The following is a 22,395-nucleotide window of genomic DNA, read 5'->3' on the forward strand; positions in this document are numbered from 1 at the left end:
AGGAGAGATTAGAAATATTGAGGGCAGTCAAGAAGGCGGGTGTGAATGTCCAAGAATTGATGCTGAGATGTGCTCTAGAGCAGTACCAGGGGAAGGACCAGTGGACGATTTATGGTCTGTTTCTCTGTATGGGCAAGGGGGACTTGGTGCTCCTTTCTGGGGTCTTTCTGGCACAGAAACACTGGACTTGTGGCTTCTCTCCTGCTTCTGGCTGCCAGAAAGCAGGTGAGGGCCTCGCCTACTAACCAGAAAGCTCTGTTGGTGCTGAGCACGGGCCGGCTTCACCTGGAGGTCCAGTTCTTGTTCCACACCTTCCTGGCAGCCTCCTTCACCTCCCTGTTCCGCAGGCTGTAGATGACAGGGTTGAGCATGGGCGTGACCACGGCATAGAGGACTGTGAAGACCTCATCAGAAACATGGGCTTCCTTGGTCTTGGGCTTCATATACGTGTAGATGACAGCTCCGTAGAACAGCACCACCACGGTCAGGTGAGCCGAGCACGTGGAGAAGGCTTTGCGGCGCCCGGCAGCAGAGGGCACCCTCAGAATGGTGACCAGGATAAGGGTGTAGGAGAGGCAGATGAGTGCCAGGGGCATGGGCAGCAGCAGAGTGCTGCCAGCCAGCAAGAGAGCCTGACTGACTGATGTGTCACCACATGCCAGCTTCAGCACTGCTAGGATCTCACAGGAGAAGTGGCTGACCACGTGGTGGCCACAGAAGGGCAGCCTCATGGCAATGATCGTCTCTGTCATTGACTTTAGGAGGGAGAAGGACCAGGCCACTCCCACCAGCAGCAGGCAGAGCTGGCGGCTCATGAGCACGGGGTACTGGAGAGGCCGGCAAATGGCCAGGTAGCGATCATAGGCCATGATGGCGAGCAGCAGGCACTCTGTGGATCCCGTGGACAAACCCAGACACATCTGGATCCCACAGCCAGTGAAGGAGATGGTCTTCTGGCTTGACAGGAAGTGCACCAGCATCAGGGGTGCAAATGAGGACGTGTAGCCGATGTCCAGGATGGAGAGGTTGCTGAGGAAGAAGTACATGGGGGTGTGCAGGCGGACGTCCAGCACGCTCACGGCCACGATGCCTGTGTTCCCCAGCAGGGTCACCAGGTACAAGGCTGAGCAGAACAAGAAGAGCAGGGGCTCCAGGACTGGGTACTCAGAGAAGCCTTTCAGAAAGAACTCAGAGACCTGTGTGCTGTTGAGCGCATCCATGCTGCAGGGTTTGGAGAGACTCAGGCTGGGAGGATGGGATGACGATGTACAGTCACCCAGAGCCTGTCCTGGGAGGAGGCGGACTGCTAGTCTCTTTTCTAATTCTGACTTTAGACAATCTCTTTCTCCTCCCTGGACCTCAGTTTATTCATCTGAAAAATAGGGAGGATTGATTTCAACCAGTGTTTCTCTAAGAGAGTGTTAAGGTGAAATGTCAGCAAGCAATCTGAGAAATCAATTCCAGGATCCAACTAATGGAGCTCCAGCCCCCCACGACCAGCATGACCAGAGCCTTTTTTCTGCCCGGGACTCTGGCAGAACAGCGTAGAGTGTGCGAGCTCTCGGAGTGGACTTGACTGGGAGCGCTGCTCCCACAGAGCCCCAGGGCCCCCTTTTCAGATCAGCATTCTCAGAACACAGCGTGGGAAGTAAGGGCTTGGAATCAACATGCCCACATGGTATCTGCTGTGCATTCATCCGAGAGAGCGTGTTCAAATAGAGTTTCTGTGCCTACCTCAGATTCCCCCCTAGTGGTGGTCCTAATACTATCATGCAGCTCAGTGGTCCTCATAGGGCTGTGTTGGGGATACCTGGGGTGCTCAGAACCTTGCTGACTTGAAGGAAGTCTGAGCCTTGGCTTGCTCTCTCCCCATGTTTAGGAATACCCTTGTTGGTCCTCAGAACCCAGAAATCTCACCTGTGCCTTTGGGTCAACTCTGATCTCCTGCACAAATCCTACCTCATGTGTTGGATTAGGGGGTAGAGGTGGGGTAAGACAGACTGCTCCTAGACGCCAAGCCATCATTGGGTTTGCCATCTGTCCCCCCCAGGACCAGCCTTGTGCATCACCATGGGCACATGGAACCTTTACATTCTACTTCTGTCCTCTAGCCCTCCTCCTGCTTACTCTGCACCCAACCCAGCACCCTTGGGTCTCGAGAACTCCTGGGGCATCAGCATGGGAATACTCTCAGAGATCAGCTGGTTGAGTCTCGCCCTCTGCAGGTGGGGAAACAGAGTTCACACAGTGGGTCCCTGGCCAAGTGTTGTATAATCTACTCCTCCCAGCAGTGGCACATGTGCACTATGTTCAGAGCTGATGTTTATTTCATCCCTGTCCCCAAATGTTACCTCAACTACATGAGCATCTTTCTCTCACATCCTCCCCATCATACTCTTACCCACCAAAGGGCAGGTGTCAAGTTCTCTTTGGTGCTCAGAGGCACCTGGCCTGTTGCGTGGTCATGTAGTGGGAAGACCCTGGGTCTGGGCTGAGGGTCTTACTTGTCTGAGTCAATTTCCTCCCTCTATTATTCACCTGCTTATTTATTTCACATTCAAGTGATCACATTGCTAGATACTAGGCGGACAAATGAGCAAAGATGTGTCCACAGGCTGTTGTGTCCACCCCACGGCCCTAGGAGACCACCAGCAGGCAGGGCCCTGGCAGGTGTCACCAGGGAGGAGCAGCCCTAGAGCAGGAGCACCCCGCCCAGCAGGAGCAGCAGCAGGAGGAGCCTGAGCAGGACAAGGGCACAGAGCAGCTTTGCTTCCCAGCTGAGGCCCTGATCTGCCTTCCCTCCTCAGTGGGGAGAGGGATCTGAGGGTGAGGTGGGGAGGAGCCTGTGGTGGGGTGCTGTGGACTGCTGGTCTCTAAAGGAGAACCAAGAAGATGTGCCCAGACCGCCCAAATAGCCTTTCTGCTTCCTCCTATTCCTGGTCACATCCTACTTCAACCATGTTCAAAAGTCGTCTCTCTAGGGGGGCATCTTCCAGGAGGCATCTTCCTGTATTCTGAGTGCCCATCGGTGCCCTCTCCCATGGTTTAGTGTTTGCACCACTAGGGTGATGCTCATGGTCACCCCCTATCCATGCCCTTGTGGTGCCAGTCTGAAAGGGATACCCTCTCCCTTCTGCTTCTCTGTCAGGTGATACAGCCTAAGCTGAACGTCCCACTTGACCACATCCAGCTTCTCCCTCTTTCTTTCTTTCGTTCGTGATGCTGTGGTAAACAGAGCGAGCAGCTGGTTGCCGACCCAGGGCCTGTGTGTATAGACCTGAGGGGGGTCTTCAAGAGCAGCTAGACCACCCTCCGTTACATCTGCAGAAACTGAGGCCCAGAGGCAGAAATGAGTTACAGAGGGACCTAAGCCCCAGGAATTCTCCTTCCTCCTGACTCCGAGTCCAGTTTCCCCTCTCCTCCACCCCCACTTTCTGCTCACCTTCAGGTCGTGTGGACTCATGGCCCTGGCTGTATGGAGGGCGTTTCAGAAGGTTGAGAGCAGAGCCTTTCTTCAGTGGCTGCAGGCAATGAAGGCCTGGGCAGTCTCCTCCACATTGGAGACCCCACAGGGCAGGCCTCTGGGTTTCACTGACCCAGCCCTCTACACTGGGAAAACACACCCAGACTCTCCTAGAGGTCATGCAGTGTTTGAAGGAATCTGAGAAAAGTCATGGTAGCCATTAAAATTTAGTAAATTTATGCAAAGTGTTTAGAATTCACTCTGCAGGTATCTAATATGGATGATCCTAACCCCCCTCTCATTGGCTGAAGGGTACACAGAGCATCCTATAGTATACTGTGAGTCACCAGGACTCCCTGAGCTGGGCATCTCCCAGCTCCTTCCTGGACAAGTAAGACCCTCAGCCCAGGCCCAGCATCTCTCCACTACATCCTGGCTGACAGCTTCCCATAAATAATTTGCAAAGTGAAGAGGCACCTTTTGAAGCTCTCTGTGTACCAAGGGACTATCTAACCCCAAGGCGATTTAGATGGAGGATATATATAAATATATACATGTCCTCAGATTAAAAAGTTTGGGCTGCTTCAGGGATGATGTCCCAAAGACCCAATTATATAGTTTGTGTTGCAGTCTTAATTGGTGTGGAAAAGTTTGAGAAAGTATTTCAGGACCAGGGCCACATCCTCACAGTCCCCATCCAGAGATGGCCCAGGAAGGTTTATGGAATTAATACATCAATGAACAATGAAGCGCATAAACAACTATGAAGGAGTAAATTAAAAAATGATTGAATCAGTAAGGGAACAAATGATGGTCAGAGTTGATTTGTAGATGGGGAGTTAGATGTTGGCTCAGTTTTCACAGGGATCTTTTTTTCAATGGTTACCCTTAATAATCTAATAATTTGAAACTATAGCATATAAACTGACTTCCGAATATAGAGACTTTCTCATAGGATTTTCAATACACACTGGACAGTACAAAGTGCAGAGCTGTTCAGAATGAACAGGTTCAGGGGTTTAAACCTGAGAATAAAATACACAATGCCTCACATATTTCTATCATTGTTGAAATGTACATTTTGATTAAACTGAAGAATACTTCATCAGTGGTAAGAAATTACACTTATCTTTTAGCTTAAGCATTGTGAATGGTTAATAATGTATAAAATATCCCAGACTCCCTTAAGAAATAGTATTATATTTAGCACACTTTGATGCCCACAGAATATTTCCAAAATATTACATGAACAGAAGTGAGTGCAAATCTCTAGACTCCGGAAGTTCAGTGTTTCCAAGACTATCTATATCACAGCCATTGCTAACATGAAGAAAACCTTTTCAATTCAAGGTTCCTCTGGCCGTGCTCCACAGAGGGGCCTCAGCGGTGAAAAGGCAATCAGATTGTCACCAAAGAGATATGTTGGGCAGGTTCTTCTGTCTCCTCTTTGTCTTAATAAAGGGCTTACTGCCATTTCAGCCTGGTGACTCAAGAAGATGGCATTCCAGTGAGACTTTTATTATCAATTAGTACTGATTGACCTAAAGGAATTTTAGTTTCTTCTTCCTGTGAGATATTACTTTGTGATGGTAGATATTTGTCAGGGTTACTTATCCACACGTCTTGTTCTACAATAGAAGGATCCATTCCCTTCCTTCCAGAACATCTCACAGAATCTTAAGTGAGTGGTGAATCGGGAAGCATGTTACGGTTGAACTCGCTGGATGGAAGAAGGCACCCAAGACTGGAGGACATCAGAGCAGGAAAGCCCTTGGAGCTTGGAACACTGGAGTAGCAGGAGCCCAGTCCCTTACTGAACCTGTAGCAGGGCTCAGGCGTGGCCGTGTGACACTGAATGCCCTGCCTGAGTCTCGGACTTCACAGGGCAAATAGCTCTTCCAGGAGACCAATGTCTCACCTGGTATCCCTTCCCTTTGATTAGGACTTGCATCTTCTGGCTCCTCCTGGAGATTATATCCAGATTCTATCTGAGATCTACAGCCGATTTGGAGGCCAAATAGGTTCACTTTATTTTAAACTTGGTGCAGAATTGGACAACGTTTCCTTTTGTTGTGTCTGGGTTGCTATGAGTTGAGGGTCAACTCACGATGGCAGCTGACAAGAGGATTTGTAGGTAACTTTATAAAAAATCGAATCCCAGGCTTGGGCAATTTGTGAAGTGCTCAGCTATCTGCAAGGTTTGGTTGTTGGAATTCACGCAGAGGTGCCTCAGAAGAAAGACGTGGTGATTGCTTTTGTGTTGTCACAGCCAGGAAACCCACACGCAGGGCGTTTCCACAGCCCGAATCAACTGGATGGTAATTGATTTGAGTTCTGTTTCTATTTCTTTGGTTTCACTCCTTATTGCCATTGAGTGGCTGTTGACTCACATCTACCCTGTGAGTTCCTGAGAGCGTAACGCTTTACGAGAATTATTCTTCCTCAGAGTGGCTGGTGGTTTTTGGTTTAGTGCATATAAAGTAGTACCTCATTATGGTTGTGTTTTTTCCTCTCTAAATTAAAAGAGCTTGTTTTTGTTGATGCATACAATGAAGCACAGCATTTCAACAGTTTCCGCATGTAGACTTCCTTCCCTATATTGACCAGCCTTTGTGTCATGCAGCTATTCTCCCCCTCTTTCTTACATGCTCTTTCTTCAGTAGCATGAATTAATTGCCCTTGACCCATTCAAAGCGAATCTTTTAATGTGTTATTGTCCTTTTGATCCCATACAAAGGCATTTCCAAAAGTTCATGGAAAATGGAATTAAAAGATAATAGCAATTTTTGTTTGTGTTTTGTTTTTAGGTAGTAAAGTTTTCTATGCATTTTAGAGTTTAGTCCCTTTTCAGACATGTCATTTCCAAATATTTTTTCCCCAGTCTTTAGGCTTTCTTTCCTTAAAAAAAATCATTTTAGTGGGGACTCGTACACCTTATCACAATCCATCCATCCATCCATTGTGTCAGCACATTTGTACATTTGTTGCCATCATCATTCTCAAAACATTTGCCTTCCACTTGAGCCCTTGGTATCAGCTCATCATTTTCCCCTTCCTTTCCACTTCTGCCTCCCTCATGAACCCTTGATAATTTATAAATTATCATTATTTTGTCATGTATTACACTGTATGACTTCTCCCTTCACCCACTTTTCTGTTGTCCATCCCTGAGGGAGGAGGTTATATTTAGATCCTTGTAATAGGTTCCCTCTTTCCACCCCACCCTCCCTCCACCCTCCCGGTATCGCCACTCTCAGCACTGGTTCTGAAGGGATCATCTGTTCTGGATTCCCTGTGTTTCCAGTTCCTATCTGTACCAGTGTACATCCTTTGGTCTAGCCAGATTTGTGGCAGAATTGGGATCATGATAGTGGGGTGGGGAGGAAGCACTTAAAAACTAGAGGAAAGTTGTGTGTTTCATCGATGCTACATTGCACCCTGACTGGCTCATCTCCTCCTTGCAGCCCCTCTGCAAAGGGATGTCCAGTTGCCTACAGATGAACCTTGGGTCCTCAATCTGCACTACCACTCATTCATAATGATATGAATTTTTGTCCTTTGATGCCTGATACCTGATTCCTTTGACACCTCATGATCACACAGGCAGGTGTGCTTTTCCATATGGACTTCGTTGCTTCTGAGCTAGTTGGTCGCTTGTTTACCTTCAAGCCTTTAAGACCCCAGGTGCTATATCTTTTGATAGCTGGGCACCATCAACTTTCTTCACCACATTTGTTTATGCACCCGCTTTGTCTTCAGCGATTGAGTCGGGAAGGTGAACATCATGGAATTCCAGTTTAATAAAACAAAGTGTTCTTGCATTGAGGGAGTACTTGAGTGGAGGCCCAATGTCCATCTGCTACCTTAATATTAAAACTATACATATATGCACATAGATCTATTTCACATCCTCATATATAAGTATATTTACTATGTACATGCCTTTATTTAGTCCTCTATGTATGCCCTTTGCCTCCTAGCTCTTTCCTCTATTTCCTTTTACTTTCCTCTTGTCTCACTATCATGTTCAGCCTTCATTTGGGTTTCAGTAATTCTTCTTGGTTACCTTAACCTGGGTCATACCCTACCAGGCCTCCTACACCCTCCTCAACACTGATTTGGATCACTTGTTGTTCCCTTGGCCCTGGGTTTGTTAACATCATTTCCTTTCCCCCCACACCCCCCTTTCTCACATCCCCTCGGAACCATCGGTCCTATTGTTTTCTCCTCCAGATTGTTCATCCAGCCTATCTTTTTAGACAGACCTGCGGAGATAATAACATGCACAAAAACAAGACAGAGCAAAACAAAGCAACAAAAGAAAAGAAAACAACAACAACAAAAAGCCAATGACACACACAAAAAACCAACAACAGCAAGAAAGAAAAGCCTGTAGCTAGTTCAAGGTCCATTTGTTGGCCTTTAAGAGTGTTTTCCAGTCGAGTCTGATGGGGTGCCAAGCCCTGGCCCCAAAGTCTATTTTTGCTCTTCTCTGCAGACTTCATTGCTCTGTTCCCCTTCCTGTTCTGTTGCATGCCCTTAGTGTTTTACCTGGGTGTGGTGGAATCAGATCGGGCGTAATTCCCACACTGTGTCTCCAGTGTTGTCCCCTGTAGGGCTATGAGTCAGTGAGGGATGTCGTGTCTCATAATGGGGCTAGCCATCTGGTCTTCCCTATAGATTGGCTGCTCTCAGCGGGAATATCATCCTCAAGACTTGGTGGGCCAGGATGTGCTCCACTCTCTCTTCCTCCCTCTACATTTGCTCCTGTGTGCTCTGATCAGACATGTACCTCTCCCTGAGCTGCAGCTTCAGTGCTGTCCTCTGAAATAAATTCTTCTGGAGGGGAAGGGCAGCTGTCCATGTAGTTGGGATTAGGGCTGGCCCCTCAGCACTTTCCACTGGTTCCCTACTCCATGCCAGTATGTTGCATTCACATCTTGGAGCACCGGGTTGAAGTCTGGTCCCTCTTTCCCTGTGGAAATATAAACAATACCCTCCCCTTGGGTGGGTTAGTGCCCTGTTCTCCCACTACCCACTTTTTCCCTTTCCCCGTTCCTTTTTAGTTGGCTACCATATGTATCCCTGGATTTGGTCTGGCCCCTGCCATCCTACCAGGTCCTCACCCCAGGAATGTTTGTATACAGTAGCTTTTCCCTATGCCCCATTTGCATTTTTTTAAGCTTACCTCAGCAGACTCATGTCGTACTTCTGCTTTTGTGCTTGGCTTACTTCACATAGCATAATTTCCTGCAGTTCTCCCCACGTGGTGATATGCTTCATACGTTCATCACTGTTTTTTAATGTTGCGTAGTACTCCATTGTATGTATGTACCACAGTTTTTTAATCCATCGGTCAGTTGATGGAAATTTGAGTTGTTTCCAACTCCTTGCAATTGTAAACTGTGCTGTGATGAACATTGGAGCACAGATGCCTGACCATGGTTTGTTTCTTGCCTCTTCTGGGTATATACCCAGTAGGGGGATTGCTGGGTCTTATGGTAACTCGATTTCCATCTGTTTTAGATATCGCCAGATCAATTTCCTTAGTGGCTGTACAGACCTACAGGTCCACCAACAGTGGATGAAAGTTCCTGTCTCCACACAGCCCCACCAACACTTGTTGCTTTCTGATTATTTGAATTGGGCTGTCTTTGAGAGTGTCAGTTGCTATCTCATTTTAATTTGCATTTCCCTTATGGCTAAAGATCGGGAACATTTTCTCACATGTTTATTGGCCATTTGGATTTCTGCCCCTGTGAAATTTCTGTTCATTTCCTTTGCCCACCTGCTCAGTGGGCGGTTAGTTTTTTTTCTTTTTGGAAGCTATCAGAGTATTGTAGATTTTAGTAATAAGGTCGTTGTCTGATGTGTCATTGCTAAAGATGTTTTCCTAGTCCGTGGACTCTATTACTCTCTTGGTGAATTCTTTTGATGTTCACAGGTGTTTTCTCTTCAGTATGTCCCACTTGTCAATTTGTGCCTCCTCTGTGTTTGTGTCTTTCCCTATTTCTGACAGCCTCTGTATTCCCTGTGCCAAAGTTCTCAAGTTGGTCCCAATTCCTTCATTGATGGTCCTAATAGTTTGGGGTTTTACTTCAAGGACTGTGATCTGCCTTGAGTTTATTCTTGTGCATGGAGTGAGATAAGGGTCTTGCTTCATTTTTCTGCAGGTAAATATCCATTTTTTTCCAGTACCACTTGTTGAAGAGGGCATCTGTTTCCCATTGGATATTTTTTTGGGTCCCTATCAAAGATCAGTTGTCTGTAATGCTGATGATTTTATTTCTGGGTTTTCAATTCTTTTCCACTGTCTATGGTATTGGTATAATCTGTCATTATACCAATGTCATGCAGTTTTGACCACTGTGGCTGTATAATATGTGCCAAAATCAGGTAAAGCAAGCCCTCCCACTGTGTCCTTCTTGAGGAGTTCTCTGCTAATTCGAGGCTTCTTCCCTCTCCATATGAAGTTGGTAATCAGTTTTTCCATTTCTTTGAAGAAACATGAGGGTAATTGTATTGGGATTACATTAAACTTATATAGCGCCTTGGCCAGAACTGACATCTTTACTATATTGCGTCTTCCAATCCACAAGCATGGGATATTCTTCCATTTGTTGAGGTCATTCTCGGTTTCTTGTAATAGTGTTCTATAGTTTTCCTCATATAGATCTTTTGTTCTATTAGTTAGGTATATTCCTAGATATTTCACTTTGTGCTTGGGTATTGTGAAGGATACCACCGTTTTTATCTCCTCTTCTGTGGTCTTATTCGATGTGTATAGCAGTCCAATGGGCTTCTGTTTGTTGATCCTGCCACTCTGCCAAACCCCTCTATTTCTTCCAGTATTCCCCTTGTGGAGCTTTAGGGATTTTCCATATATAAAATCATATCATCTGCAAATAAAGATAGTTTCACCTCTTGCTTCCCCAGACGAATACCTTTGATGTCTTTTCTTTGCCTTATGCTGTTATTTAAAACCTCCAGTACGATGTTAAATAAGAGTGGGGACAAGGGGCATCGTTGTCTGGTCCCCTTTTTCAGTGGGATTGTGTTACTCTTTTCTCCATTGACTACCACTTTGGCTGTTGGTTTTTCCTATATAGCTTGAATTGTCTTGAGGAATTTTCCTTCCATTCCTATCTTCGCTAGTGTCTTAAATAGGAATTGGTGTTGGACATTGTCGAATGCTTTTTCTGCATCTATCAATATTAATATGTGATTCTTATAGTTTTCATGTCAATGTTGTGAATGATACTAATGGTCTTTCGTATGTTGGACCATCCCTGCATCCCTGGTATGAATCCCACTTGGTTATGGTGAATTATTTGTTTTATATACTTTTGTATTCTATTAGCCAGTATTTTGTTAATGATTTTTGCATCAATGTTCACTAGGGTTACTGGTCGTAATTCTCGATTCTTGTGGGATCCTTCCCCGGTTTTGGAATCAGACTTATAATAGCTTCATAGAAGAAGTTTGGGAGTTTTCCATCTTTTTCTATGTTTTGGATAGTTTGTGTAGGATTGGTGTCAGTTCTTCCCTGCATGCTTGGTAGACTTCTCCTGTGAAGCCATCTGGTCCAGGGATTTTTTTTGTTGGTAATCCCTTAATAACCTTGTCTATCTGTTCTATTCATATGCGTCTGTTGAGATTTTTTACGTCCATGGGGATAGTCTAGGGAAGGATTGTTTTCCCAAGAATTTGTCCAAGTTTTCCAAGTTATTAAATTAATTGGAGTACAGTCCTTCGTAGTACTGTGTAATTATCCTTTTGATTTCATTAGGGTCTGTTGTAATGTCCCCTCTTTCATCCCCCATTCTTGCTATTGAAATTTCTTTCCTCCTTTCTTTGGTTAGGTTTGTCAGTGGTCTGTTGATTCTGTTTATCCTCTCAAAGAGCCAAATTTTAGCAGCATTAATTTTCCCCATAGTTTTCTTATTTTCCCTCTCCTGAATCTCAGTCCTGATTTTTACTATTTCTTTTATTTTGCTATTCGTAAGATTATCCTGGTGACTCTGCGCTAGTAGTAAATTTTGTCCCAGTATATCAATCATGAGACTTTCTTCTTTTTTGCTATGAAACTTCCTCTAATAACTGCCTTTGTTGTGTCCCGTAAGTTTTGGTATGTCGTGTTCTCATTCTCGTTGGTTTCTAGAAATTTTCTAGTTTCATCTCCGATCTGTGCCAGTACACACTCCTTTTGCAATAGAGAGTTATTCATCCTCCAATTGTTTGCTCTTGTTTTTGTCATCTTCCTTGTGTTGATTTCCAGTCTTATGTTGTAGTGGTCAGAAAGAGAGGTCTGTATATCAATGTGCTTAAATTTATGTATATTTGTCTTATGCTCCTGCATGTGGTCTATCTTCAAATATGTGCCATATGGGCTTGAGAAGAATGTGATTTTTTTGTATTTGGATGAAAAGCTCTGTAAATATCTATCAGGTCAAATTGTCTAATTGGAGAGTTTAGATCTCTATCCTCCGTGTTGAGTCTCTTTCTCTGTATCTTTCTTTCTCAGAGAGCAGTGTATTGAAGTCACCCACCATAATTGTGAGGCTGTGATTTCGGTTTTCATCTTTTGCAGTGTTTGGCTGACGTATTCAGCTGGTCTCTCATTCGGGAAATATATGTTTGCAATGCTTAGTGGTTCTTTGTCTACCATTCCCTTGAGCATTATGTAGTGTCCCTCCTTATCTCTTTTTATGGTTTGCACTTTGAGGTCAATTTTATCTAAGATTAGGATTAAACCACTGTTGTTGTTGTTGTTGTTTTGAATCGCTGTTTCCTTGGTATACCTTTCTCCAGCCTTTGATTCTCATGCAATTTTTGTCTGTAGCCTTGCCACGTGTCTCCTGTAGGCAGCAGTTTGATTGGCTGTGTTTTCAAAGCCAGTCTGCTAGCCCCAGTCTTCTAATTCCAGAGATCAGTCCATTGATATTCAGTATTATTATCTCCATGTGTGGACTCTGTGATGTCATCTTATACTTTTTGTGTTGGGTGTTTTCCTACCTTCCTTTCTTATTAGTGTGTTGTGCATGTGTTTGTATCATTCTTGACTTCTTTCCATCCTTAATCCAATGCTATCTTGGGGTCTGTTTTCTCTTTGTTACCCTCTCGGTGAGGTTGTTCTATGTGGCGGTCTCTTATTTCTGCTTGGTGAATGTTGTTCTTCTGTCCATCCTGGGTTGGCAAGGATTTTTTGTAGGGCTTGGTTTCTTCTAACGTATTCTTTGAGTTATTCCTTGTCTGGGAAGACTCTTACTTCTCCATCTATCTTGATAGATAATTTGGCTGGGTAGAGTATTCTTGGGTTTGCATTGTTTTCCTTCAATTTTTGGAATATGTTACTGCACTCTCTCCTCTTCATAGTTTCTGCTGATAGGTCTGAGCATATTCTTATTTGGGAAACTTTATATGTGATTGCTTGTTTTTCCCTAGCTGCTCTCATGATTTTTTCTTTTTCCTCAAATTTGGATAGCTTATTATGTGCCTTGGTGACTTCTTCTTGGGATTCAGTCGAGCTGGTTTTCTTTCAGCATCCTGAATGGTTGCCTGGTTTTCATTCATTATGCTGGGGAAGTTTGCAGATGACTTCTTTGTTATGTCTTATTCTGGTAATCCAATTATTCTGATGCTGTTCCTCTTCATACCATCAGGCATAGCTTTTAGGTTTTCTTCAGCTTCTCTAATGATCTTATTGGATTTTTTTTCTGCGTTTGTTAAAGTCTGCTTGGTTTTCCTCCAAGTCACTGGTGTGGAGCTCTGATTCATCCAGTTGATTCTCTAGGTCTGTGAGTCTGCTTTTGACTTTTGTTATCTCTTCACTCTGCTCTTATACTTTCTTTTCATATATGGACTTTATCTCTTCTATAATTTCATCATTTTTCTGCATTGTTTCCCTCATATTCTGTATGACTCCAAGCAGCTTTTTGAAAATTTATTTTTGTGGCAGATAAATGTCTGCTTCTATGCACGTTGTTAGGATCAGGACATCTTCTGCCATTGCCTTTGTTTCTCCTGTTTTTTCGTTGAAGTCATTGGGGTTTATTGCTGTTTGCATTGCATTGTTTTAGAGGAGCCAGGTGCCATTTTCCAGGGAGTTGGAGAGCATTGGCTATCTCTGGGAGACTCATCGGAATGCTTCTTTGAACTGCCTGCAACTAATTTTGCTATAGAATTAGCCTACCACTTTATCCTCCTGTGGCTTCTCTCTCAAGGGAGTGCCCCAGAAGGCTGGTGTGTTGCCTGCTTTGTTGGAGAACACCACAAATTCTGGCAGAATTGCCCTGGTCAGGTAGATCACTGCGGAAGTTGGGCAGAGGTTCCTGCAGCAGTGTGAAATGTTGTCAAGTGTTGGTTGAGCTACCTTAGGCTGTGTAACGCCCTAAGGTAGGCAGGAGGAAGTTTCCTCAGTCACATGGGCCCACAAAGGACAAATAGGCACTCCCCCAGCCACACAGGCCACAATTCCCCAGGAAGAAGTTAGGTGGAATATCTCTTGGTGGAGGTCGGCTAGGCTTTCCCCAGCCTTGGTGCACAGGGTGGAATTCACCTGAGTTAGGGCAGGAGTAAGTGCCCTAAGCTAAGGTAGTGGTTTGGAGGTTAGCAGTGAGGGAACAAGGAAGAGACAAAGAGGAAAATATCAACTAAGCCCACCGAGACTGTGCAGGGATAAAGAGATGAAAGAGAAGGAAACAAAAGTAACAATGTAGCTCAGCCCCAATCCCTGCCTGTGGGGCTGCAAGGACTTAATCCCTGCCCTGAGGCGGTGGCAAGCTTTGGCTATGGTTAGATAAAGCCATGCACCAGCTCCAAATGATCCTGGTTCTGCCCGAAACAGTGGCGGGGCTGAGGTCAAACCCTAGCTTGTCTCCACTGTGGTAAGCCAAAACCTCTAGCCCCTTAAAACCTTGTGGGTCTGTGTCTACTTATCTTTTTGATGCTCCTCCTGCGATCCAGCAGTGTTGAATTCCCCTTTTAGTATCTCTCCTGGGTTGATTTCTGCGTAGTCCCTCTGGTATGTTTTACACAGTCACCACCTTCCAGGAAGTGCCGAGTCTTTCTTTTCATCTAATGCTGGTGACTAGTTTTTCCATGTCTTTAATGAACACTGTTAAAACTTAGGTTAGATCCCTTTGGGTAGTATTAACACTTTCACAATAGTACGTCTTTCTATCCGTGGGCAAAGTCTCAATTTCTTGTAGTAGTTTTTGTAGAAGAATTTTGCATGATCTGGTTAGTTATACTCCTAAATATTTCTTTTTGCGTGGCTATTGTAAGTAGTCTTGCTTTCCTACTTCTTCCCCTGCCCCCTCCCTCCAGAGTTCTCATTGTTATCGTAAAGGAACCTGACAGATTTTCATAAGATGTAAACTGACACTTTGCTGTTGCCTTTAATTAATTTTTTTCTGGTTATGTCTCTGAGGTTATCTTTATAGGATCATGTTTTGTACAAATAGAGATAATTTTACTTCTTACATATAAAGTTAAATGCCTTGATTTCCCTTATTGATGTAGCAAGGACTTCCACTACTGTATTGAATTGCAGTGTTGATGTAGGGCATTTTTACCTGTTTCTTGTGTGCAGAGGGAATGTTTTCTGTCTTTTTCGACTGAGAATAATATTGGCTGTTGAATTTGCAAATATCTTTTTAGTTATGTTTAGGAATTTCTTATCTATTGTTATTTTGTTGAGTTTTTATTATGAGGGGGTGTTGAATTATGTCAAATGTCTTTACTCCATTGATCAATATGAGCATGTGGCTATCTTATTTTAGGATTATGTTGACTGTATTTCTAATGTTGAACTATCTTTGCATCTCTGATATGAATCCTACTTTGTTTTTATCCATTAATTGTCATTATTATTTTTTTGGTACAATGTTGAATTCTAGTGGCATCCTTGGATACATGAAGGATTTATTTAAATAATTCTTAAAGACTGTACATTTAGGTTATTAACATTTTTTGTTAGTGCGGCTAATGTTATGATTAATATGTCCATATATTTATCCTCATATATCTCTACCTGCGTGTCTAATTAAAAATATATATTTGGTTTCTAGAAGTCCAGATGTTAGATAAAAGGAGCTCAAAAATTAAAACAACAAACAAACAAAAAGATTGTGCTTTAGGTGAAAATTTACACAGCAAATTAGGTCCCCACTTAACAGTTTTTCTATTAAGGGCATTTTTTCCCCCTCATTTGTCTAGCTTCCTTCCCCTTCTTGCTTCTGTGTGGGAAACTGAGGATCAGGAAGAAAGTGGAGGTGGATGAATTCTTTATTTTCATATTTTAAGAAGTCCGCAGGCCAGGATTCTGGGTGGAAGGAAGCCTTCAGACTTATGAGCTAGAGATGAGTCCTAATCACATTATCATAATTAATATTGTTCCCCACTGTATCCTCCCATAATACTGCTGCCTTTACCTTTATAAGCGCCTGGCTGGTTGCTCTCTGCCCAGCAGCTTTATCTACAGGAGCTCTCCCTGCTCAGGGGACAGGCCCTCCCCTTCCTGCCCCAGCACTGCTGTCCGTGACTCTTCCAGTGAACTCAGGGACCTTTAGGGTGAGGGTACAGCCCACTTAGCGATGTGTATGGTTACCTGTCATTGGGGGGGGGGGGTTCCATGCCCCAAGAGAGTATAGGAGCTGATATTAGGAATACACGATCTCTCCCTCTGTGAGGACCTGGATCCTGAACTCATGGCAGAGGTGAGACCCCAAAACCTTTGTCTGTCTCTTAATTTCTTCCTGCCAATTATACCACCACCCCCTTAGAGCCCTTCTCACACTTCCATATGTTTCCTTTTGTGAAAATATTTCCAGTGAGGTCTTTATAGCTCATTATTTAAAGCAGTATTGGTGATTTAAAAATTTTTTATAAGCCAATCTGTTATTTAACTGAAAGGTGACCTCTGGTCGTAGCTTCAACTTCAAGGTAAAGAGACATTCATGGGCGACGGTCTCTAGTCCTGCAGTCTCTACTCATCTAGTAAGTCTGGTGTTTTATAGGAATTTGATTCTCTTTCTACATTTTCCTCCTTTCTACCTGGGACCTTCTAGTCTTTTCCTGGTCAGAATGGTTGGGCACTCTCTCATTCTCACAGTTTTGGGCTATAAGGAGCCCTGCTTCCTGTGAGCCACAGGCTCCAAAACTTATTTGGACTACCACTCATTTAAAGGAAAACAAACCAACCCTCGGTGCCCACCCCCAGCAAGTAAACACTTTTATACTGTAGCACAAAATTCAGAATAAAGAATAGGTATCTGCTCTCACAGCCCCTTTGGATTGGTGCAGCACCCCAGGGGACAGTGTTGCCCACTTTGGGAAAACTGAGTCGGCTGTTAGTACCGCAGACTGGTTTCTTCATGGAGTTTTACTTTTTCCTTCTCCTTTGTGGAGCTGGGAATTTGGTTCATCTGTCCAACGTCCTTTCCAGGAAGTTTGTATTCATTTATTCTCATCACCTCCCCCCCCCAACAGCAATGTGTGATATCACTGTATTTGACTGTGCCTTAACTGACAAAAGGCATTCCATTAAAAAACAAACACTCCACCAAATTCATGGATGAGGAATGGTAGTTAGCCAATAACTTTTCTAAAAGTACATCTGAATAAGCCCCCACTATCCATAGGATCCAGGGGAGACTCCTGTCATGGCGTCCAGGGCCTAGCAGAAGGTCACAGCTGGGTGACCGAGAGGGTCCTGTGTTTCCCTCCCTGGGCTAGGAACTGCCGAGAGCAGGCGGTGCGCCCATGTGCCCTCGATGGGCCTGTTCCTGACTCGCAGAGGAGGCAGGAAGAGGGCCTGGGAGGGACACCAAGCCCATGCCGTCAGGAACCAGAGGAGCAGAGGGAAGCCCAGCTCACTCATCCTAGAGGTGCTTCCCTGAGGCCAGAGGCAGCGTCCGATCCATGAATAAGCAAGGTAAGCACAGGCTTCCTCGGGCCTGCTTCCCCATCTGCAGTGAACAATGTCACATTGTTCACACCAAGTTTGGTTAACAGCTGACTCTTTCCCAAACTACAGAGCACCTGCCTACAGAATCAAAGTATCTTTCAATGGACAGTCCCTGTGTGGGATGGAGCAGCCAATAAGCAAGGTAAGCATGGGCTTCCTCACTAATGTGCAGTGGAAAGTCCACCTGGGTTTTACAATGTCACAGAGCAATGTGTATGCCAGTGGTTAGACAGACACCCAACCTGCTGTGGAAACTCTATCCTCAAACATAATCAAAGAGGAATTACAGTTTGGGCAACTCATTGACCTAACCTCTATTTTGCAAAGATGTGGTGAAACCCGTGTGCCACGGGTTCACTAGAAACAAGTAAATAAGCACAAATGAGCCCCTGCTTACCTTCCAGGACAGAGGACCAAAGAAGGGAGGTGCTCTGTGACCAGGGACCCCCAGGGTCCATTTCTCCTAGGGGTTCCCTGAGAAAGGAGAGTTGGAAAGAGGCTGAGCAGCAGGTGGGGCGGGGATGTGGGGACCTGGGTTGGGCTGAGGAAGAGGGCGGCAAGCTGCACCAGAGCTTGAAGGCTACTTTTGCTACCAAGTGGGCATGAGCAGGGCTCTGGGAAACTAGTGTCCTAGGGACTGGATCGATCTGAACATCTTTGACTCTGGCCTCATCTTGCCCACTAAGTTAGGCTGTGTCTTCCATCTGGGAATTCCTAGCCAGTTCTGCTCAGATGTAGGGAGGACTCGGGGCTCTGCCATAAGCACCACTGTAATAATGTGCTCATTGAAGAACTGCATTCAGGTGCGAGACTGGGCAGGCTGGAGCTAAGGAGGGAGTGGGTTCTGACTCTCTCTACTGGAAGAACACTGACAATGTGGCAGGAGGAGCAGTGAGCGGAGCAAAGTGGGGAGGCTTCCTGGTGGAGGTGGCGTTAGAGGTGAGCCTTCATAGTTAGACATTACTTTTATCTAGGGCCAGAGAGGGTAGTTGTCTGCTGAGAGGAGGTTGCTTTGTAGAAGAGCCCAGGAACGGCACAGTACTGGGTGGTGTGGGGGCACCAGGACGCACATCTGGCTGGTGGTGGGAGGAAGGAAGCTGTGAGACAGAGGCTGGGGGTGTTCATTAGGTTTGTGGGGCCTTGCATGCCCCCCTGAAGAGTTTAGTGTGAGCTTTTCAAACAAATCTCTCTAGGGGAAAGATGGAAAGTTTGGAGGCAAGCCAGGAGGGATTCATAATGAGATATGGCCTAAGACAAGGCTAGCGGAAGGAGCAGAAGGCCCAGGTATGAGCTATTTCTGTGGTAGCTTCAGTGGGGCTTGGTGTTGACTTTTGGGAATTTTGGGGGATAAAGGCAGTATACTCAGTACCTTATCCTGGATTCTGAACTCCCTGAAGGGAAATGATGGAGACCATCTCAGAAGTCCTACCAACGCTGATTCTTGCGCTGCCTCACCTGGAGGTCCAGGCCCTGGCCCACACCTTCCTGGCAGCCTCCTTCACCTCCCTGTTCCGCAGGCTGTAGATGACAGGGTTGAGCATGGGCGTGACCACGGCATAGAGGACCGTGAAGACCTCATCAGAAACATGGGCTTCCTTGGTCTTGGGCTTCATGTATGTGTAGATGATAGCTCCATAGAACAGCACCACCACGGTCAGGTGAGCCGAGCACGTGGAGAAGGCTTTGCGGCGCCCGGCAGCTGAGGGCACCCTCAGAACGGTGACCAGGATAAGGGTGTAGGAGAGGCAGATGAGTGCCAGGGGCATGGGCAGCAGTAGAATGCTGCCAGCCAGCAAGAGGGCCTCACTGACTGATGTGTCACCACATGCCAGCTTCAGCACTGCTAGGATCTCACATGTGAAGTGACTGACCACGTGGTGGCCACAGAAGGGTAGCCTCATGGCAATGACTGTCTCCGTCACTGACTTGAGGAGGGCGAAGGACCAGGCCAGTCCCACCAGCAGCAGGCAGAGCTGGTGGCTCATGAGCACGGGGTACTGGAGAGGCCGGCAAATGGCCAGGTAGCGATCATAGGCCATGATGGCGAGCAGCAGGCATTCTGTGGATCCCGTGGACAAGCTCAGACACATCTGGATCCCACAGCCAGTGAAGGAGATGGTCTTCTGGCTCGACAGGAAGTGCACCAGCATCAGGGGTGCAAATGAGGATGTGTAGCAGATGTCCAGGATGGAGAGGTTGCTGAGGAAGAAGTACATGGGGGTGTGCAGCCGGACGTCCAGCACACTCACGGCCACAATGCCTGTGTTCCCCAGCAGGGTCACCAGGTACATGGCTGAGCAGAGCGGGAAGAGCAGGCGCTCCAGGGCTGGGTAGTCAGAGAAGCCTTTCAGAAAGAACTCAGAGACCTGTGTGCTGTTGAACGCATCCATGCTGCAGGGTTTGGAGAGACTCAGGCTGGGAGGAGCGGATGACGATGTACAGCCACCCAGAGCCTGTCCTGGGAGGATGGGATGACGATGTACAGTCACCCAGAGCCTGTCCTGGGAGGAGGGGATGACGATGTACAGTCACCCAGAGCCTGTCCTGGGAGGAGGTGGACTGCTAGCCTCTTTTCCAGCTCTGTGACTGTAGACGATCTCTTTCTGCCCCTCTGGACCTCAGATTATTCATCTGAAAAACAAGGATTGGGTTCAATAGGCATTTCTCTAAGAATTGTTGAAGAACCTCTGGGTTAATCCAATGTAACTCAAGTTCTCTACTGTCCGGTTTCCCAGAGTGGTTACTCTCCAAGAGCAATGTCGAGCGTGTTGTGCTCTGCCCCTGATTTGACCAGGGGTCCCGCTTTCTCGGAACACCAGCGCCAGTTTTCCGAGCAGTGTTCTAGGAACACAATTTGGGAAGCAGTAGAGTGGAATAAAGACCCTCACGTGTTACCTGCTACAGCAGTAGCTCTTTCACTGCCATTGTCGATGGAGGCCAGGCTAGAACTCCCCCTGTGGGTTTCGGAGACTGGATCTCTTGATGGGAGTAGACAGCCCGTCTTTGTCTCGCACAGCAGCTGCTGACTTTGATCTGGGGACCTGGCGTATCACAGCTCAATGGGTGCCCACTAAGCCACCAGTTCTCCGCATGGAATCATCTGGAGATTTCCTGAAACACCTACGACAGGTCTCCACCCCAGAGTTTCTGACTCAGCAGGGCTGTGTGATGCTGCTGCTGCTGGTCTAGCTCATTTGTCCTGAAAGTGTCCTGTTTGGAGGTACCTGGAATGCTCAGGGCCTTCCTGGCTTTACGGAGGCCTCTAAACTATTGCTTGCTCTGTTCCCTTCCGTCTCCCTCACAAAACAAAAGCCTGACTTGTCTCTTCAGGTCACCTCTGATCTCTGTACAGAAAGCATATTTTGTGCCAGCTAGCCTCTGGGGTCATCAGTTGTTTGTCACCTGTCCTGACTCATCACTGCTCCCTCTGTCACCGTGTGTGCACTGAGCCTTCAGAGTCTGCCTGTCCTCTGCCAGCCTTCCTTGTTCCTCTGGGCTGCAGCCTGCGCTGATCCACCTCCAGCTTCTCCTAGGGCATCAGCATGGAAAGCCTGCTGGGAGGTGGGGAAACTGAGTTCACACTGTGGGTCTCTGGTCGGGTGATCCTAGAACCCAGTCTTTTTTTTAAAAAATCATTTTATTGGGGGCTCGTACAGCTTTTATCATCATCCATACATACCTCCATTGTGTCAGGCACATTTGTAAATTTGCCGCCATCATCATTTCAAAACATCTGCTTTCTACTTGGGCCCTTGGTATCAGCTCCTCATTTTTTCACCTCTCTTCTCTCCCCACCCTCCCACCCTTATGAATCCTTAATAATTTATAAATTATTAGTTAATATCTTACACTGACCCATCTCTCCCTTCAACTACTCTTCTATTGTCTGTCCCCCAGGGAGGAGGTTATATGTAGATCGTTGTCATCAGTTCCTGCTCTCGCCCCCTCCTTCTCATTCCCCTCCTGGTACCGCTACTCTCTTTATTGGTCCTGAGGGGTTTATCTGCCCTGGATTCCCTGTGTTTCCAGTTCCTATCTATACCAGTGTACATCCTCTGGTCTATCCAGATTTGTAAGGTAGAATTGGGGTCATGATAGTGTGGGGGAGGAAGCATTAAAGAACTAGGGGAAAGTTGTATGTTTCATTGGTGCTATACTGCACCCTGACTTGCTCATCTCCTCCCCATGACCCTTCTGTAAAGGGATATCCAATTGTCTACAGATAGGCTTTGGGTCTGCACTCTGAACCCGCCCTCATTCACATTGATATGATTTTTTGTTCTGGGTCTTTGTTGCCTGATACCTGATCCCATCAACACCTCGTGACCACACAGGCTGATGTGCTTCTTCCATGTGGGCTCTGTTGCTTCTCAGTTGGATGGCCATAGAACCCAATCTTTCTGGCACTCTGCCCACTACACTCAGGCGACTCCTTCCTCCACACCCCCAGATGCTGTCTACACACTACAGGCACTTTCCCTCTCATCTTCCCCATGTTCTTCTCCCAACTTGATAGCTGGCATGGTGCCAGCGCATCCTGTGGGGACCACAGCCAGACTCAGCCTGGGCCGAGGACCTCAGCTGTGTGAGTGTGTTCCCTCCCTTTGTTCCTCTTTCACTGACTTCAGACTCTAGAAGCCGCTGCATTGTGCTGTGAACTAGATGTACCACAGGTTCCTGGGTCCAACAGTTTTCCATGCCTAGCTTCACCCAGTGTCTGTTTGCATATTCCTGGTGACAGGAGGCTCATTACTCTCCAGGTTCTTCCTTTCATAATTTGCTGTTAGTCTTGCAGATGGTTGCAAAATTTCCTGATCGGAGTCTCCCTGGGTCTCACTTGACCTCTACCCATTATTAGATGGCCTGTCCCCTTTAGCCACTCCCACCTGGCACACAGCTCGCAGTCTGATACACTGAGATCCAACACCGAGAATTATGGCCAGTCAGCTGCAGGGAGGGCTCT

The 22,395-nt window shown here is 46.2% G+C and overlaps 2 protein-coding genes across 2 annotated transcripts; both read right to left on the reverse strand.

Annotated features, from left to right (window-relative positions):
• Positions 1–281: 281 nt before the first annotated feature.
• On the reverse strand, positions 282–1,220 carry LOC142457872 (olfactory receptor 13J1-like). The gene has a single exon (XM_075558969.1). The coding sequence runs from the start codon at positions 1,218–1,220 to the stop codon at positions 282–284; it is 939 nt and encodes a 312-aa protein (XP_075415084.1).
• A 17,663-nt stretch (positions 1,221–18,883) lies between these two features.
• Positions 18,884–19,822, reverse strand: LOC142457873 (olfactory receptor 13J1-like). Its single transcript, XM_075558970.1, has one exon. The coding sequence runs from the start codon at positions 19,820–19,822 to the stop codon at positions 18,884–18,886; it is 939 nt and encodes a 312-aa protein (XP_075415085.1).
• Between the last annotated feature and the right edge of the window lie 2,573 nt (positions 19,823–22,395).

This window comes from Tenrec ecaudatus, chromosome 10, assembly GCF_050624435.1.
Source record: "Tenrec ecaudatus isolate mTenEca1 chromosome 10, mTenEca1.hap1, whole genome shotgun sequence".
Lineage (NCBI taxonomy): Eukaryota > Metazoa > Chordata > Mammalia > Afrosoricida > Tenrecidae > Tenrec > Tenrec ecaudatus.